This window comes from Solanum stenotomum, unplaced genomic scaffold, assembly GCF_019186545.1.
Source record: "Solanum stenotomum isolate F172 unplaced genomic scaffold, ASM1918654v1 scaffold25951, whole genome shotgun sequence".
Lineage (NCBI taxonomy): Eukaryota > Viridiplantae > Streptophyta > Magnoliopsida > Solanales > Solanaceae > Solanum > Solanum stenotomum.
The window spans coordinates 86493-106279 of NW_026028803.1; the positions used below are offsets into that span (position 1 = coordinate 86493).

The following is a 19787-nucleotide window of genomic DNA, read 5'->3' on the forward strand; positions in this document are numbered from 1 at the left end:
TAGTGATCTTGGACGTATTTGTATGCCTAAGAACCAAATAACACCCGCATTTTAGCCAAATTCGAAATCATTTTCAATTAATTGTTAGTAGTGTCGAGTCATTTGAATTCATTTGTACTAACCAACATGATTAGTTGTGTAGGTGAGTGCAAATGAAGGAACGAGCAGTAAAACAAGCATTGGAAAGCATGAAAGGATCCAAGTAAATGAGCAACAAGAAAGAAGAATAGAAAAAATGAAGATAAGGAAGACGCGGAGAGGAATTTTATTCTTGGTCGCGAATTTGAGACAGAACGGTCGTATTGTGCTCGCGTCGCAGAGAGGAATTTTATTCTTGGTCGCGAATTTGAGACAGAACGGTCGTATTGTGCTGCGTCGCGGAGAAGAGAAGATTTCCATAAGCTGAATTTTAAAAGTAGCTCCGCGTCGAGCCCTGAAGTGTCAGTTTTGGTCGTTTCGACTTAATTATAAATAGACTCATATTTTATTTTATTAATTATTCTTTTTTTGGGTTTTGAAGAACGACGATTTTGGGAGCTTTCTCATCTGTTCCTAGGGTTCAATTCTAATCTCTTTTACTTTCGATCTCTTTATGTTATTTACACATTGCATAATCGAGATTTGTGATATGAGTAGCTAATTTCCCTAGTTCTAGGGTTGTGGCTACTGGATGATTGTATTCTATTGAAGTTTTATGGATTGAATTTTAATTATCATATGAATCATTCTTATGTTCTTGTTTTTCATATTTCGTGCTTGATCACCACTGAAATAAACATCTTGTCTAAATTGAACTCGGGAGAGGGATAAGAGGATAGAACGTGGGGCATGAGGAGCGTGATTTTCTCTTAAGAATTAGAGTTAATTTATTTCTAGGATAGAGATATACCTAGAGACCGTGCTTGGTTATTAGACAAGAAAAAATTATAATGCTCGGTAATTGGTCTAGCTTATCACCGCTCAACGATGTAGTTAGACTGACATTGATCGTAGGCGATTAGAGGTCGGGAGACCAAAGTCATATATTTAACCATGTGATCATTGATTCGATAGTTAATTGATATCCATTTAACAAGATAGTATGCATGAATCCTAAAGTGAGCTGCAGCCATGGACTTTACCCAATCATTGTTCAAACCCTTTTGAAATTGAATCGCTTTAGTTAAGTTCTTAATTAAATTTTAGATTATAAAATCAATCACCTTCTTTAATCTTGATAACAATTGTTCCTAATTGAGAGTATTGGAAAAATCAAATTGTTTTAATCTTGAGTCTCTGTGGGTACGATACCTGACTCTTAATAAGAGCCACTTTAATACTTGAGCGACCACGTACACTTGCGTGTGCGATTGGATGCAACAACCACCGTTAGTGTAAAGGGTATATATGTTCCAAATTTTGGACGGTAAAGACACTGGTATCCTAAAAGTATAACGAAGGGTATACACATACCATTTATGATACTTCAGAGGTATATATGTCCTTTTTCCCAAATTTAAATATGTTATTTATAATAGATAAGTTCTAATTTTTACCCATAAAACGTAGATTATATAGTACTCCATAACCTAGACTTAATGAAGCCATATGTAAACTATTGGCCGTGAGACATAAGTTATTTTCTGAAAACCCGTGAGCTATAGTTTGCCTCTAAAATAAAAGTTAAAAAGTAATCATAAGTTAATTAGTGAAATAGTTTCAATTATTATCCATCGGGCATACGTTAGCTTTTGTAAAGCCCCTAAGATATGTTTTGCCTCTAAGGCTATAGAGTGTAAGTCGTCGGCCGATAAGATATAAATTTGTTATTTTAATCTCTGAACAATTTTTTCAAGTTATAGTCATTTAAAAAAATATATCATAATTTTGATGAAACTATAAATTATATAATTAATAAGAAAATTTAAAAAAAGTTATACTTAATTAAATAAGAAAGTTGAGATTTGAATGAGGGGATTCATATAGATCAAATTGAGGATTTTGTAATTAATTATGGGAAAATAATTATGTTTGTCAATTGAAAAAAAATACATTATAGCTTAAAACGAATACAGGACAATGATATTTGAAGTTTAAATCCATCGTACCAAAATAAGGCTACCGAAAAACTGCTTTAGGCAAAGAGATTCATCCACAATGGTTTCAAGAATAAAATAAGGAAAAAAATTATACACAAGTCAAACTGGAATAACACTTTTTTATTATCTTTTTTTCAGTGGTGATTTTATTATTTTCTTGATTTACGTGGATGATATATACTTTCTCTGTCTCTAATTACCTGTTCATATTTTTTTTTTAGTTATCCCTAATTACTTGTCCATTTTGACAAATCAAGAAATAATAATTTTTTTTACCTGTTATACCCTCAATTAATTAATTGAAAAAAGATAGAACTTCTTGAAAATCTTAAGTTTTTAATTCATCCACATCTTAATTAATAGGGATAAAATAATAAACTCACTATGTCAATTATTATTTTCTTAATAAATATATCAATTTAAAAATGGATAATTAAGGACATGAATTATTTATCGTTTGCATAAATCTAGCTTTATAGTCTCTAGAAATTGAGGTCAACAAAGAAAATTTTGGGCACGAAAATTCACCAACGTAAATTAAAGTAAAGAAAGTTCTTCTTTTTATCCCAAGGCCTTGTATTAAGAAGGTACTCAAGAGGTTCACATGAGAAAAGCAAGCTGGTTAGTAATCCTCTTGCTAAGCACTTCAGATTGAGAATTAATTATTAGATTCCAAAAAGGAGAAGGATAATTAATACTCCCTTCGTACCATTTTATTTGAAGTACTTCGACTCGGCACAAAATTTTAAAAAAAAGGACGACTTTTAAAAAAATACTTGTGGTTTAAAATTAATGATAGAAATTTGTGTGACTATAAATCATTTCATTAAGGGCAAAATAGATATTTTAAAGTTAAATTGTTACTTAATATAGATATGTGTTATTCTTTTTGGGACCGACTATAAAGAAAAATAAGTATATTGGGACAGAAGGAGTATCACTTTACTTCTGCAATGGGATGTTTGAGAATACTGTACATGTCGTTGGTAGTCTTAGTTGATTTATTTCTAATCCTACAAAGGAACATGGGGTTGCAATACATTCGTTGTTAATTAAGATATTTAAAAGACACTTTAGCAAAAACAACTCCTAAAGTAGCACTACTAATTATAAAAGTGCTTTGTCTTAAATCCTCGTACTAATTATAAATGGTTAATAGACCCTCATACTTGTACGCGTTTGTATTATGGATTTTTTTACTTAACTCTTTATCAATTGAACCCTTAAACTCAATCCAAATAAGATTTTTAAACCCCTCTCATGATGTGTGTAGTTCACTCTCCTTTAAATTGATGACATGTCAAATTCATATGACCTATATCAATGGCATGTCATAATTATCTTTATTAACTAAAATTATTTAATAAAAAGTAAAACAATAAAATTTATATTTATTCCTTAAAATAAAATTTTGAAATTCCTACATCTTCCCACCTTTAAACAGTCAAAAAGTATTTCACTTGATGATTGGATCTTCAAATTTGGGTTATTTCCTTTATTTTTTGTTTACAATTGTTGCCGCATGTAAGGGTTTGATTTTCTGGTCGCACTCCTGTGGCTTTGTCGTTATGGCTTTCTGTTAAGTTTCCAGATCTAGAGAGGAAAGATGAGAGAATATGTAAGAACTAACAATGTAACTGAATCTTATCATGAAGAACATTTACTTCAGAATGAATTCAATTGAGTACAGAATGTGTGATATGCATTGCTATATATACAATGCTAACCGACTCAACATACCAACAAACTCTCTAACCAATTTACTGATTTGCCCCTACTAACTAACTAATTGGATTTTATCATATAACTAACTACATTGCATAATATACAATTGTAACTCTAATTCATCAGTTCACATTTACACATTTGTTTAACTCCTTTACACCCCCCTTCAAGCTAGGGNACTAATTGGACTTTATCATATAACTAACTACACTGCATAATATACAATTGTAACTCTAATTCATCAGTTCATATTTACACATTTGTTTAACTCCTTTACACCCCCTTCAAGCTAGGGGCTATGAAGATGTTCTTCATTCCTAGCTTGGATAAAAGATGAGAATGAGGAATTTTCCCAAGTGCTTTAGTAAGGACATCAACAGGCTGGTCTGATGAAGGCAAATAATCAGTAACAAGTAATCCGTCTTGTATCTTCTCCCTAATAAAGTGACAATCTATGTCAATGTGCTTGGTCCTTTTGTGAAAGACGGGATTAGCAACAATCTGAATGGCTGAAGTACTGGCTGAGTAAAGATGCATAGGAAGTGAAATTTGAATTCCAAGTTCCTGAAATAATCCAACAAGTCAGACCACTTCTGCCACAGTCGAAGCTATAGCTCAGTATTCAGCCTCAGCTGAACTCCTAGATATAGTAATATGCTTCTTTGATCTCCAGGAAATAGATGCACCACCATATTGAATCAAGTAACCAGTAATTGATCTCCTGTTGTTGACACATGCCCCCCCAATCAGCATCACAATACACTTTTAGATAATTTCCACCGATGGATGGCATCAATATACCTAAACATGGTGTTGACTTAAGGTATCTAACCAACCTAAGTGCAGCATCCATATGAGATTTCTTAGGTAGATGCATGAACTGACTTAAACACTGAACAACAAATGAAATGTCAGGTCTTGTAGTTGTCAAATATAATAGTCTACCAATTAACTTTTGATAGCTAGTAATGTCCACCAGGGGTGGATCAGTATGAGAAGGTGGTATGTGGGTATCAAATTCAGTGGTGGTAAGCTTTAAGTTTAGTTCCATTGGTGTAGAGACAGGCTTAGCTCCTGCTAACCCCATGTCTGCTATTAACGCTAAAACATACTTTCTTTGATGAATAAGAATCCCAGCCTCACTCCTAGCAAATTCCAATCCAAGGAAATACCTGAGCTCTTCCAGATCTTTGATCTTAAAAGCATGTTGTAATGCTGCCTTAGTGTCAGAGATCATAATGGAATCATTTCCTGTTATCAATAAATCATCCACATAAATCAGGACTATGACTAACTTGTCACCCTTCCTCTTGGTAAGTAAGGAGTAGTATTTAGTACTTTGTTGGAAACCTGACTCAATTAAGGTAGTTGTAAGCTTAATATTCCACGGTCTTGAAGCTTGTTTCAGCCCATAAATAGACTTCAATAGCTTGCAAACCTGAGTATTTCCAGCCCTCCTTCCAAAACCATCAGATAGAGTCATATATACTTCCTCATATAGGTCCCCCTGCAAAAGGGCATTGTAGACATCCATCTGATGAATTGTCCAATGATTAACAACTGCAATGGAAATCACAGTCCTAACAGTGACCATTTTAACTACAGGGGAAAATGTCTTTTGATAATCAAAACCTTCGTTTTGATTGTAACCCTTGGCTACCAATCTAGCTTTGAATCTTTCAACTGAGCCATCTGCATTGTACTTAATCTTGTAAACCCATCTACAACCTATAACTTTCTTCCCTTTTGGTAAGTCTACTAGACACCAAGTCTTATTGTCTTTTAAGGCTTTAATCTCAGTCATCATGGCGTCCACCAATCTAGTATCCTTGGCAGCTTCTGTGTAAGTAGTAGGTTCAGTTTCAGTGGAGAATTTAGACACAAAACTTTGGTACTCTGGGGACAAGTGTTGGTAGTCTAATACTTAGGCAATAGAATAATGGCAACTACTTAATCCAGCTGTAGTGACAAAGTATCTATGCCAAATAGGAGGTCTAGTCTCTCTGGTTGATCTCCTTGTGATAGTAGGTGCTTCAGTGTGAACATGGACTGCAGTAGTGTGAGCTGATTCAAGAACATGAGGTAGTGCAGGTAATGCAGTAGTGTGAGCTAAGTCAGACACATCAGGAGCTGAAGGATAATGCCTAGTAGGTGGAAGTAAATCATCAAAAGCAAAAAGATCTGGACATGTAGGTTGTCTTTGTAGTGAAGAGACATCATTTTGAAAAGGAAAGGTTTCTCCATGAACACCACATCCCTACTGATAAAGAAGTGCTTATTTTCCAAATCATACAACCTATATCCTTTCTGAGTGACCCCATATCCTATTAAGACATCCCTTACCGCTCTAGGCTTGAACTTGTCATGAGTACTGAGGTTAGTGGCAAAACATAGGCATCCTTTTATTCTGAGGTGAGCAATAGATGGAGGTCGACCATATAACTTCTCAAAAGGAGAAACATTACCTAGAACAATGGAAGGAATCCTGTTCAAGATATAAGTAGTAGCCTGAATGCATAATTCGCAAAACTTATCAGGAAAACTAGATTGAAATTTGATAGCTCTAGCAGTCTCCAGAATATGTCTATGTCTTTTTTCCACCACACCATTCTGTTAAGGTGTGTATGGACAAGAACTCTCATGGATAACACCATTAAGTTGAAAAAAAACATTACAGTTGGTATTAAAAAACTCAGATCTATTGTCAGACCTCACTCTTTGGATCTGTGTCCCAAACTGAGTTTTAACTTCAGCAAAAAAACATGTTAACAGGTTAATAACATCAGACTTAAGCCTCATTAAGAAAGTCTAAGTCCATCTGGAATAGTCATCTACAATGGTTAAGAAATATCTCATGCCATCAGAAGTTTCCACTTTATAAGGCCCCCAAATATCCATATGAATTAATTGAAAGATACATGTAGAATGACTAGTGCTATGTGGGAAAGATAATCTTGTTTGCCTAGCAAGAGGGCATACCTCACAGTTATGCAAAGCAAATTTACTACCAAAACTATGAAAGAAAGGAATTTTTCTCAGCACACTCATAGGTACATGACACAGTCTCTTATGCCATAAAGAAGCAGTAGCATCAACACCATGTTTTATTGTTAAACATCTCAGTGAGGTGGTGTCCTTGACATCGTTTAATGAACACAAAATGTAGAGTCCATCATCTTTCTTACCAATCACCTTTACCTTCTCAGATGAGAGGTCCTGAAAAACACAATGATTTGGAAAAAATGTAACACAACAGTTCAAATCTTGTGTCACTTGGGAAACTGACATGAGATTGAACTTAAAAGTTGGTACACATAGGACTTTTCTAAGAATATCACCTCCTCCAATGTGACATTCCCCAATATGTGACACAGTAGCTGATGCACCTGTAGGTAATTGAACTTGACCTGCATTTTCTAACAATCCTTCATGATGTAAATGTCTAGGATCACTGACCATATAGTGAGAACCACCTGTGTCTATTATTCATTTCATGGCATCATTGGTAGGAGTGATAGATGTACCTGCCATATTAGCAATCCCACTATGTGCAGGAACAAAAGTTTGATCTAGGAATTGAAGAAGCTTTTGGTGTTGTCCTGGAGTGAACATGGGCATTGGAACTAAGCCTTGCTGGTTAGCAGGTTGATTTGGAGGAAATTGTTTTGGAGGATGATAAAAGGAAAGTGCTGGAGTGTAATACTGTTGGAAAGGAGCTCCTGAATATTGAGATTCTGCAACATGAACTCCTGAACTCTGTGAACCTGCATTGTAGACAAAATTTCCAGCCACAACATTCTCCATTTTGCCTTTGTAGTTAGATGGATAGCCAATTAGTCGAAAACAATTAACCTTGATATGTACAGTCTTATGGCAAAAATCACATTTCAAAAGCTTGTGGTATTTAGTTCTAAAATGACCTTTCATATGGAAAAAGTCACAAAAGGCGTTGGGATTATATGGCTTCTTAAATTTCTGATTACCAGGAGTAGACTTTGAAGTAAACATGGCAGTTGGAGTCATATTTTCAAGAGGTACCATGCTTGAACCTACGACTATTTTTTGACTCTCATCCTGGTTTATCATGGCAAAAGCCTGATTGACATTAGGTAGGTGTGGCATCAACAAAATTTGACTTCTGGCCGGACTGTAGTTGGCATTGAGTCCCATAAGGAATTGCAACATCCTTTGGTATTGAAAATGTTCAAAAAATTCTCTAGACTTAGGACAATTGCAGGAGGGAGGGGGCATAATTGAATCATATTCATCCCATAGATCCTTAAGTCTAGAGTAGTAAACTGAAACAAAAGAAACTCCCTGAACAAGAGTATAAATCTCCTTGTGTAGCTGAAAAATTCTAGAGCTATTTACCTTATTGAACCTCTTTTTCAAATATTCCCAGATCAAATGTGTATCGGAACAGAAAAGCACTCCATTATGCAAATCTCTATTTACATTACACATAATCCATGAAACCACGATTGCATTGCATCGATCCCACAATCGAGCTAAAATTCCAGTAAATTGATCTCGATTAATTGTTCCATCGATGAATCCAATATTGTTCTTCCCAAGCAAAGCCAACTGTATAGCTTTACTCCACAATGTGTAATTATCAGTACAAGTGAGCTGAATGCCTATATTAAGAGATCATGGCCCATCTGATGGATGTAAATACAAAGGATGCATATGATTAATGGGGTTAACAGCCATGGAAGTGTCCATCTGAGCTCCTGCAGGGCTTCCAGAGGTATCCATGGAAGAAAAAGAAATAAGAAAGGAAAGGAAACAGAGAATTCACAAAATCACAAGCTCGAATTGCTCTGATACCATGTTAAGTTTTCAGATCTACAGAGGAAAGATGAGAGAATATGTAAGAACTAACAATGTAACTGAATCTTATCATGGAGAACATTTACTTCAGAATGAATTCAATTGAATACAAAATGTGTGATATGCATTGCTATATATACAATGCTAACCGACTCAACATACCAACTAACTCTCTAACCAATTTACTGATTTGCCCCTACTAACTAACTAATTGGACTTTATCATATAACTACCTACACTGCATAATATACAATTGTAACTCTAATTCATCAGTTCACATTTACACATTTGTTTAACTCCTTTACACTTTCCCCAAAATTATTTTCCTTGCTGCATTTCTTCTCCTCCTTTCTTTCTGGGTTGATCTTGGTCATCAGTCAAATGATGTATATAGCCCTCAAGAAGCTTTGTTGGAGAAGAACAAGCCAAATTCAAATGCTGATAGTCGCCGAAGATGTTCTCGTGCTGTCAAAATTATTTTTGTCGTTCTGGTTAGCCTGTTAGTTTTTCTGTCTCTTCCGTACATTCTCCCTATTTTCCCTTTCTCCTCCTTCAACCATCACAAAACTACCAATCTCCGCACCACCAGATCTAGCCGAAAATCTCTTCGCTGTCGTAAGTAGATCCTCCAAATTAACCCTCACCCGCCTCATTCTCCCCTCCACTTACTAGCACCGTCTGTCTCACTCTACAACGAACCCGTTGTCTCCGACCAACACCACCACCATCGACCTCTCTCTCTGCCGGCGAATCAATGGACTCAAGGAGGTTTCAATGCCAAGATCTCTTAAAGATGATGACAAGAGTATGGAAAGAAAAAGAAGGGGTCGGGCATGGAGATGGCTGCAAATGAAGGTGGAGTGGGTGAAGAAGATGGAAACTTTTTAATTTATTTTTTTATTATTTTATTCTTTACTAATATTTTAAAAACTGAAATATAATACTCACTCACCTTAAGGTGCGTGAAGTCACACACTTTAACCAACTCAGCCATCTTAAAGACACATAAATTTGGTCAATGGTCAGAAGGGTTAGATAAATTGTGTTTTATTGAATTCAAGGGTCCAGATGACAAAGAAGTAAGTAAAAGGATCCAAAATACAAATCGATACAAGTATAACGATCCACCAGACCATTTCACGTTTTATGATAATCAGAGTGTTACATATTTATCTAAAGTCACTCATATATAAGAGGCTAGCTACGATAACAGCTCTTGAACGATATGTTTGTTTTCAAATAATAGTGTTTTCGATATTTTATGATTTATGTGCTTTAAGGAAATTATATGTATCTAGCTACTTTATATGTGTACCTTCCATTATTGAACAAAATGATCAGCATATGTATTGCCTTTTATCTTTGTGTCAAGCAAAATAATTGAGCTTTTCCTAGTCATGTTGATCCATCATCTTCTTTTATTCTAGCCTTTTTGGTTCAATATGCATTTGTTTGGTTTTTTTTTAAAGATAAACACCACAAATCTCATTAGTTTAGAATTAACTTATTTTCATTTACGTTAGTTCTTAATATTGCATTTTCTATCAAAATAGGTATGTCGTATATATATATTTGTCGCATTCAAATACATATATTTGATGTACATTTAATTTAAGCTAGATACAGACTAAAACGTGTGTTTAACTAAGGACGATAATCAAAATGCTTAATTTAAGGAGGAAATCAATCTTTTAGCAACTTTTGAGTATATTTAATTTAACAACTTCTAAAAAAATCAAAAAAAGTTCTAATTTCTTCTATTTATTTTCGAGCAACAACAAAGTGAGCAATTTTTCCCCCATAAATTTGAATTTATTTTTCTAAATTTCAAGATTTTTCTTTTCAATTTTTCATGTTTAGAAAACACTATGTATCGCACACTCTAGTTTGTTGTTACTTTGTTGAATATTCTAATAAAAGTATATACGTGCTCTTTTACTAATGTATCTAAAGTAAGTATTTGATTCATGCACCTAATTTCATTAGATGCATTTTTTGTGTTTTTAAATTATGAACAATCAAATATTTTACATATACCTGTATTCAACACATACTTCATGACTTAGATGGATTAATTATGTACTAGATACATGTATTTGAAACTTGTTATGTGTATGTATATGATTACTCAATATTTATTCTTTTCAATGAAATTTGAATAGATAAATGTGTGCTTTTGCTTCGCTGTGTCTTTATTATTGCTAACTATACCGACGATAAATTTGTGATTGCCGTAATTTCATAAAGTGTGATCTACAACGATCTCGTTGAAATATGACCAGATATATGACAGAATCATCTCAGATAAACTGAAGGAAACACACTAGAGCATGACAGAAAGAACTCAAATATATATTGACTAACATGCGTAGATACATGACAATAAACCACTCATCTTTATTTGATAGAAAATACAAATATATGGAATAGTTTGACTAGATATATGACAGAACCATCACAGATACACGGAATAAACAACGGACTACTTACCTTCTTATTACAGAGATTTTCCATACTCTTCATTGTCTTTCCTCACTACTCACAGAAAATACAACATAAAATAGGGCCAAAAACAATAATACATTTATCAGTCATGCCCTAGATCAGGATCTAGGGCACAAGGAGCCAGAAAAACAGCCCTACGCTTGCCACATTCCCTTAGGACTGCACGAAACAAGTCAAACTCAGAGTGATTCCACCAACCAAATGACTTGATAACGCGAAAATGAGAAGCCCTAATCAAACCGAAGAAAAGACGAAGAGAGTGGTTAGCGATGAAATTATTTTTAAGAAACCGAAAATCAAACAATATGTTGAACTTAAAATATTTAGAAAGTATATCAAAAGAATTGATTGACTCTAAATTTAATCTGTTACATAAATTGAAACAAAATAAGTAATATATATTGAACTCATGCTAATATCTAGTCTAGTATAAATTGAGAAGCTCAAGAGACTATATTGTTCCATGTCATTGGTATTAGTCTTTGGAAGATTTCTTAAAGCAATAACTTTAAAGGACTCCAATTCACTCTGTCTCAATGCTATTATTTGTGCTTGTTCTACTACTTTTCCCGTTGTAATAATTCGAGAAAGGCTCTTCTTTTTTTTATATACAAAAATAGTTGTTATAGTGAAGGTATTTGAATCTCGATATTTTCTTATGTTTACCTTTGCTTCAAAGAGTTTTTCACGTTAAAATTTGATGTTCTTTATTTTCTCTCTTTTTTTTTTTAATTTGTCCACGTTTGCCTTTTGTCACAGCACCAATTTATATCTATGAATCCAACAAAAATATTAGATATACATTTATTTTGCATATTTTTTTCCTATTAATCTTCTATAATCTATATCCAATAAAAAATATGTAATCATTAATATTCTATCTAACTCCACAAATTCAGGTACCGAATACTATGGATCATTAAAAAGTAAACTCAAGTCAAATATCATTTTCATAACATCAAATTTATTATATCTATCTCATTTTCTTCCTCTATACAATTTACCTAATTTCGATTCAAACAACCTTAATTATCTCTCTTTAATGGCAATTCTTTCATTGCTGGTTCTAAATCTTCGACCTTAATTTTTTTTTTAAAAAGGTGGATTAATTAACCAGCAATGGAAGAGCCACAATCAACACCATCACCACCACCACCACCACCACCAACTCCACCCACAACTCCTTTATCCCTCGTAAAGCCTTCCTCGAAAAATAATAAAAAACGTCCCGTAAAAATCTTTAGAGCCTTTCGTAATGTGTTCCGGTCTTTCCCTATTATTACACCCGTATGTAAACTCCCTTCTCTCCCCGGTGGCCGTTTACCGGAAACTAAAGTCGGTGTATCCGGCACGTTGTTTGGGTATAGAAAAGGTCGTGTTAGCCTTTCCATTCAAGAAAATCCAGGAACTCTGCCTACTCTGGTAATTGACCTAGCCATGCAAACAAACACGTTGCAAAAGGAAATGAGCCTTGGGATGGTGCGAATCGCATTGGAATGCGAGAAAAGACCTGACAATATAAATAATAAGGAGAAAATGAAACTTCTAGATGAGCCATGTTGGACTATGTTTGTAAATGGGAAAAAAAGTGGATATTGTGCAAAGAGAGATGCCACGGAAGAAGATCTCCATCTTATGGAGGTACTTAAGGCGGTGTCGATGGGGGCAGGCGTCCTGCCCCCAAAGCCCGACGTGGAAGGACACGTGGATGATGACATGGCGTATATGAGAGCACATTTTGAAAGAGTAGTGGGATCAAAAGACTCAGAAACCTTATATATGTTGAGCCCAGATGGAAAAAGTGAACCTGAATTGAGTATTTTCTTTGTGAGGATATGAATATATAATTATTGTAAAATGACGTGTTAGTGTTGTAGATATATTAATTTGTATCTTTGTAGGTGGGGAAATTATTGATGAATTTGGTGTACAGAGTTAAAGCATTGAAAGGTTCTTAGGATTATCTAATTTTAGATTATTATTTTTCTACAATTTTCATGTTTTGGTTTGTTGATCAATACTTATTCATTTAAAGTTTGATGATTTTTGTTTGTTAGGACTTTATAACCTCCAAATTGTTAGTTCTTCCTTTTTTTTAAGGCTAGAGCCATATCAATTCTTTTCACGAAGTCTTCTTCCACAGTTGCTTGAGCGATAACTAGAATTAGATTGAGTGCGCACTAAATTCAAGGTATGTACTGGTAGGTTTATGTTTTGGTAAGTTGAAAAGGCATTGGAGTTTTGATTAATCTGAATTTGTGCCATATAAGGTTCATTCAAGGGAAAGTGCCCTAATAGGATATTTTTTTATCCTGGCTCGCATCCGAAGATGAATCAATCTTATCCATCCTACGATGTTAATATATATAAAACCTTTTTTTTCTTGTTTATGTGGTGTTTCTACTCAAAGGCATACTTTTTTGTATTGGCACAAGGACAAGTTAGGCTTGGCATTTGCATACTTTTCAACTGGGAAGAGGCTTTCATCATATCTATAAATGTCATTAATCAAACTCTGTTCGGGAATCCATCAATGTAAACTCCATTTTCTACAATGCGCGATAGTTTATTTCATCAAACTCCTCGAGTTTTGGAAGATGTCTTATTACTCTTGTACTAGGATTCCAAATTGCAACGCGTGCGCTCTAGGTATGTCACCGTGCAACAAAACAAACTATTAGATGCTTGAACAAGTAGAGATGATTACTGAAATTATGAAAGGTAGCTTTTCCTCCTTCCTTTCCATCTATAGGGTAGATATCCCCATTTTGCAAAGAAACAACTTGTTTCCACTTGTACCACATTGATGTATATATATTCACGAAATTAAAGCTGATTATGATATTAGAGAATTATAAAATTTGAAAACGCATTAAAGACTTGTCTGGAAGTCATGAAAATGTTTCGAAAATTATTTCTTGAGGAATAAAAACATAATACTCTAGTAGTATTGTTCTTTACCATACTGGCAGCCTGCACATATTGGCTTTTCCATCATGACACAATTATTATGTTTAGAGTAGCTAACGTAACTCAACCACATATGTCATAAGTCTGCAGTCATGTTCTTCTTTGATATAATATTGACTTTTCCATCATGTCACTATATTTAGAGCAGCTTATGTAAGTCAACCGCATATGTCATAAGTCTACAATCTCGTTCTTTCTTGTCTTGTTTATATATGAGGATTCTGTAGATATTACATATGCGAAATTCAATCTTCGCTCCTTCATCACTGTCTCTTCCTATTCTTATATCTTGCGGACTAACAGAACAAAATGACACAAAGATATCACCACTACTATTTGGATACACTACAATCTTACCGATGTAAGTTAGTAGTAATTTTATGTCATCGGCCGTCACCACCTCATAACTTCCCTTGTACTCAGACAAATTTTGCAACTTCTCTTTGTCACCTGTCAAATTGCTTGAGCATCCCGAGTTAAGGATCTAGTCATTCTAATAGTCAATTTGTTTAGAGATTGTTACTGCAAGAGCTAACTCTTCTTGTTTTACAACAAAGAGTGCTTTGACATCCCAGTCATCTTCACTATTTTCCTTTGGATCAGAGGTGGCAACAACATTGCTTTTAACAAGCTTTTTCTTGAACCAACAAACATTCGCTTTATGGCCCTACTTTCCACAGTTGTGGGTGGCATTTCCCTTCAAACCTCTTGTCGTTGTCCCCTAGACGAGAGCTTCCTTCTCCTTGTTGACTCATCAATATCTTTTTTTCTTGGATCCATCAGTGTTGTACTGCTTAGAGTTTCCTATGCTTTTGTTGACATAGAGTGTCTCCTCCCCGCCTTTTAGAGAAACTCCGTTCATTTGCTTTGACATGACTTCTTGGCCAACAAACACATTCTCAAACTCAACAAGTGATGGTTAATTTGACAATCCCTGTACTGTAGTAACAAATCTTTTACATTTAGACCTGCAACAATGAATGATTATTCTTTTCGTCCCGGTTTATCTGATTGGAGCTGTTGACTTTAATTTTGAAGTTTCACGACATATCGACTTTACCTTGTGAAAGTATTTCACATTGAGCCATCGACAATACCCCACTTTCTAAAAGTTATAGTCATGTATCATTCTTCTTTGAAAATAGTGCAAGCAACATGTCCCAAGCTTCCTTTAGAGTTCCAGCATCTCATATATGTCCCAATACGTCATCTTCTATGGTGTTTATGAGGAAAAAATAATTTTTTCCCTACTTCAATCTTCCATTTCTTCCATGTGACATTCGGTTCTTCTTCTCCTATTTTGACTTTGCTTCCATTAACGACCTCCCAAATATCTTGATATTCCATATAGGAAACCGTATACATGTCATATATGATTTGTAGTTCTGATGATTGAGTTTTTTAACTCCACCCTTGGCTTGAAATCAATCAAATGATTCTGTGAAATAATTTCTCTCTTTTTAAACCAACTCTGATCCTAAATTTGTAGAACCAAAGGACTATTATAATGTATATTAACCTTAAAATGAAGGGAGGAAGCTTTCCTCATAAATCTACCTGATAAACAAAGAAGATAGCAATCACTTTTAGGATTTACATATAACTCTCTTTGAATCTTGTGATCATTTTAGGTGAATATGAAGCAATGATATCTAGAATTGTATTCGCTAAATATTCATCCATCAATGTGGAAACACAATAACCAACAAGGTTTGTGGTGGGAAGATGAATAGAATTCGTTCGAGACCTGACTATGAAACAAATTCTGTTAGGAAGCATTTTTCTTTAAATGAGTCTTACATAGCGTGACAACAAATTTGTCGAGGCCAATACAAGTAACAAATATTGGGTGTAACAAAAAAGAAGATGAAAGAATTGCAATATTTTCACGTTCTAATAATCATGTATTGCATAAAAAACTAGGAATAATACATAAACATGACCATTAACTTGACGTTAGTGGACAACTATGACTTTTAACTTTGGGTGTGCACAAGTAAACACTTAAACTTGTATAAAATTGAACAACTAGACACGTTCATCCTCCTTTTACCGAAAGAATAAATAATATAGTCGCGCGCCCCATTGAAGTACAAGAAAACGCATATATAAAGCGATAATTGAAGTACAAGAAACCACATATGACCAAAGGCATAATTTCCTTTTAATCTCTCTCCATGATTCGTCTATACCTATTGGGTCGTACAAGAGCTTTTCACAAAAATTATCAATATGAAGAGGGGACACTTTTCCTTCTTCCATTGCTTCTATACTCTCTACAGTGTATAACTCTGAATTTTGACGCACAATGAATTTGATTTCACTATGACATTGATGTATATCCACGAAAACTGATTCGGATACTAGGGAATTACAAAATTTGGAAACGGATTTAAAACGCATTAACGATTTGATAGGAAGCCCATGAGAATATTTCAAAAATTATTACCTCAGGAATTGATAAAGGCTCCATGTATGTCTTCTTTGACGGAAAGTTTCAAAAGAATTTTGGTAAAATAGGAGTAGTTTAGGTTTGATATTTTCTTTTGCTGATTAATAAACAATTAAAATTTATTTTAAAATGTGATTATGATTAAATAACTGTCAAATTTTTTAATTTAAAAAAATCTTGTGAATAGAGCCATATCTGATTTAGTTATCACTTATCAGTTCGAAATAGAAAAAATATGTAGATATATAATTATTTTTAATTGCAAATTCAAGAAAATTAATCAATTAACTAATTTTTGTCCTAAAATAAGTTGAATTTCTTCCTTTATTATTATTTCGATAAAAACTTTGTAAATCCTTATTATGATGCATTAGTTTTAAATCACTAAATATAAGAAAAGACTCCTAAATCTAAAAGATCTCAAAGTGCTAGGATTTTTTCCAACGTGAGTTCACTGTGCAATTATTACTTATCTTTTATAAATATGGTTTATTGCATAGTATTAATAAGGAAACATTTAACAACTCTAATTTTAGTTGATTTCAAACTCCTAAATATTAGAATAATAATTAAATGATAACTATTTCAAAAAATGGTAAAAAGACGATTTTGTCTAAAGCGGAAACTTTTAATTAAGGGCAAAAAATTCAATCAACATTTCTAAAGACCCTCATATTTTTAATTGAGTTACGAATTTCATCGATAATTGCTTATAGATTTAAAAAATAATATCAAAATCTAATGGTTATAATTATCGTACAATTGATTTTTCACATAAATTGAAATAAACAATTACTCTCAATATTAAAATAACTAATAATGTTGTAAATGAAGTTCTACTCGTAGATATTGTTTTAACTAATTAGGGAGTACTAAATATTAGGAGTTCTTACCAATTACAAATAGTGAAAGGATAAAAATATGAAAACTGTAGTACTAACAATTTTCCTACTTATTCTCCTATATTAAATCTTTTTTTTTTTGTTTATTGTTCTAATAGCCTATAAGTATTTAATTTTCGAAGACAAATGTCTTAAAAGAATTGAGTTGACAATTTTAAATAAATTTAAAGCTACTTTCTACCGAATTTTACACCAAAGAATTGAGACCATCTCCGATCAACACCAAATTTTACATCATATTCAAAATTTAGTGTAACACTATTAATCACACCAATTCACTTTTTAAATATTTTAATATTATTTCACTATGCAAACTTTTAATTAAACATTATATAAATTGTATGTTTTAATTAAATCTCTTGTATATTTAATTATTTTTTATGTAATATTTTTATAATATTAATTTTAGATATAAAATTTAGCTTTTTTATAAATTAATTTTTCTATATATGATTTTTTTAAAAAAATTAAATTTATGTTAATTCTACTATAAATTATAATTGGATATAACTACAGTTAACCTTCACAAAAATAAAAAATGCAAATATATAAATCTATAAACAAATAATACAATGTACTTAAAAATAACCGAAAATAATAAACATTCAACAACGTAGTAATTGACATTCACCATGAATTATATATGGTGAATGTTTTAGAAAGAATTTGTTTTATGAAATAAGAAAATATAAATGAAATGAGAAATAGTAATATAATAATAAAGAGAGAGAAAAATATTTCTTTTTTGGTGTCCAAAATTAGTGCTGACACCAAAGTTGGTGTTTGGGTGGGAGATGCTAGGGGCTCCAAATAAATATATATCCCAAAAAAAATCGCCGCTGCCGGGGATCGAACCCGGGTCACCCGCGTGACAGGCGGGAATACTTACCACTATACTACAACGACCTTGTTGTTATTTGTGATGGACATTATTTAATTGTTTCGACAAAGATCTTTATTTTCATAAATATTTTGTTTCTCAGTCTTACAATATTTTTCCTTTTCACTTCCCAATTATCAAAAGAAAATTATTATCATCAAAAAATTGTTTGAAAAGGGGCAACTGTATTGTATCATTTTAGAATGGACAAACTTACAATATATTTTATTTAGTTGATTTTTGATTGTTCTAACTAAATCAGTGATAGATTTCGAAGTGGCTAAAGGATTTAGAAAGGAGATTGAATTGAGATGTCGAGGCGATAAAAAGGTATTACTCCCTAATTTTGTTGTGACACGTAGTTTGCGTTAGTGGAGTTATCTATATATTGAATTGTTACATATTCATAGTAGCGTAGCGTTTGACGTCAGTGAAAATTTCAGAATAGGAATTCCTTTGATCATAAGATGGGGAGTTATTATAGCATAATAAAAGTGAATGGCAAATTAGCAATCCTGGATAGGAAAAATATGGATATCTGTGGGTAATGAAGAATGGGAGAAGCATATCATTTAAATTCCGTAGAGATTTTATTTACGGTATTATTCATCGATCCAGCCTTTTCTTTGCTTCGTAGTGAATCACCTACGCCTTACTTAAGACTAGCTACTAAGGGCATTGCATTGCTAAAATTAGATAATTTACGAGTTTTTTTTTATGAAATAAGTGTTGCTAATAAAATCCAGATTGTAGCACACCTCATCATATATACATAAGGCATAAATAAGCCTGTCGTGCAAATAAATTTGGATAATCCTACGAACCACCATTGAATAAACATAGAATTTAGCCTTAAAGCTTGGGTTCAAATTAATCAGCGTTATCTGTGACCTCACTCGGCATAAGTTGTAGAGCACCAAGAAAAGGGAGAATAGTGTCCCAAACAGTTTTAAGAGGGGAATTGGAAGGCAATATAATGTTGAATCATCTTTTCCTCAATCATACTAACGGAGTACATGATTTGTAATTTTGTTATCAATGCAACATTTTTCAGATTCATATATATATATAGCTTCTTTCCCCCTCCAGAGAGGTTTAATTTCAATTTTACTACTATTTTTCTAATCTAAAGGATCCATTTGATCAGTAATTAATTTTCATAAATCCGAGCAAGGAGCCACAGTGCATTCTGTTGGGTTTAGCAAGGTGTGAATGGGAAATAAAAAAGAGAAAATGGAAAGTGGAAGAACCAATGAAAGTGGGGGAACCAATTTTGGAGGGAAAATGAAAAGTCATCATTGCAAAAGTGCAAATGAAAGGTCAATTTTACCATATCGGTAGAAGAAAGGAAATTGTTGTCCTTATATTAGGAAACACTTCCTTTAGTTCTTAAAGGGTTAAGAAGAAGGTGCCCCCTCGCGCCGTCGTCGTCGCTCGCTCGG

At 33.3% G+C, this 19787-nt stretch overlaps 1 protein-coding gene and 1 non-coding gene across 2 annotated transcripts; one reads left to right on the forward strand and one right to left on the reverse strand.

The window, feature by feature from the left end:
• Positions 1 to 12234: 12234 nt before the first annotated feature.
• Positions 12235 to 12991, forward strand: LOC125851453 (protein MIZU-KUSSEI 1-like). Its single transcript, XM_049531248.1, has one exon. The coding sequence runs from the start codon at positions 12261 to 12263 to the stop codon at positions 12978 to 12980; it is 720 nt and encodes a 239-aa protein (XP_049387205.1). The 5' UTR covers positions 12235 to 12260; the 3' UTR covers positions 12981 to 12991.
• Positions 12992 to 18299: 5308 nt separating this feature from the next.
• Positions 18300 to 18371, reverse strand: TRNAD-GUC (transfer RNA aspartic acid (anticodon GUC)). The gene has a single exon. It is a non-coding gene; the product is annotated as a tRNA-Asp (tRNA).
• Between the last annotated feature and the right edge of the window lie 1416 nt (positions 18372 to 19787).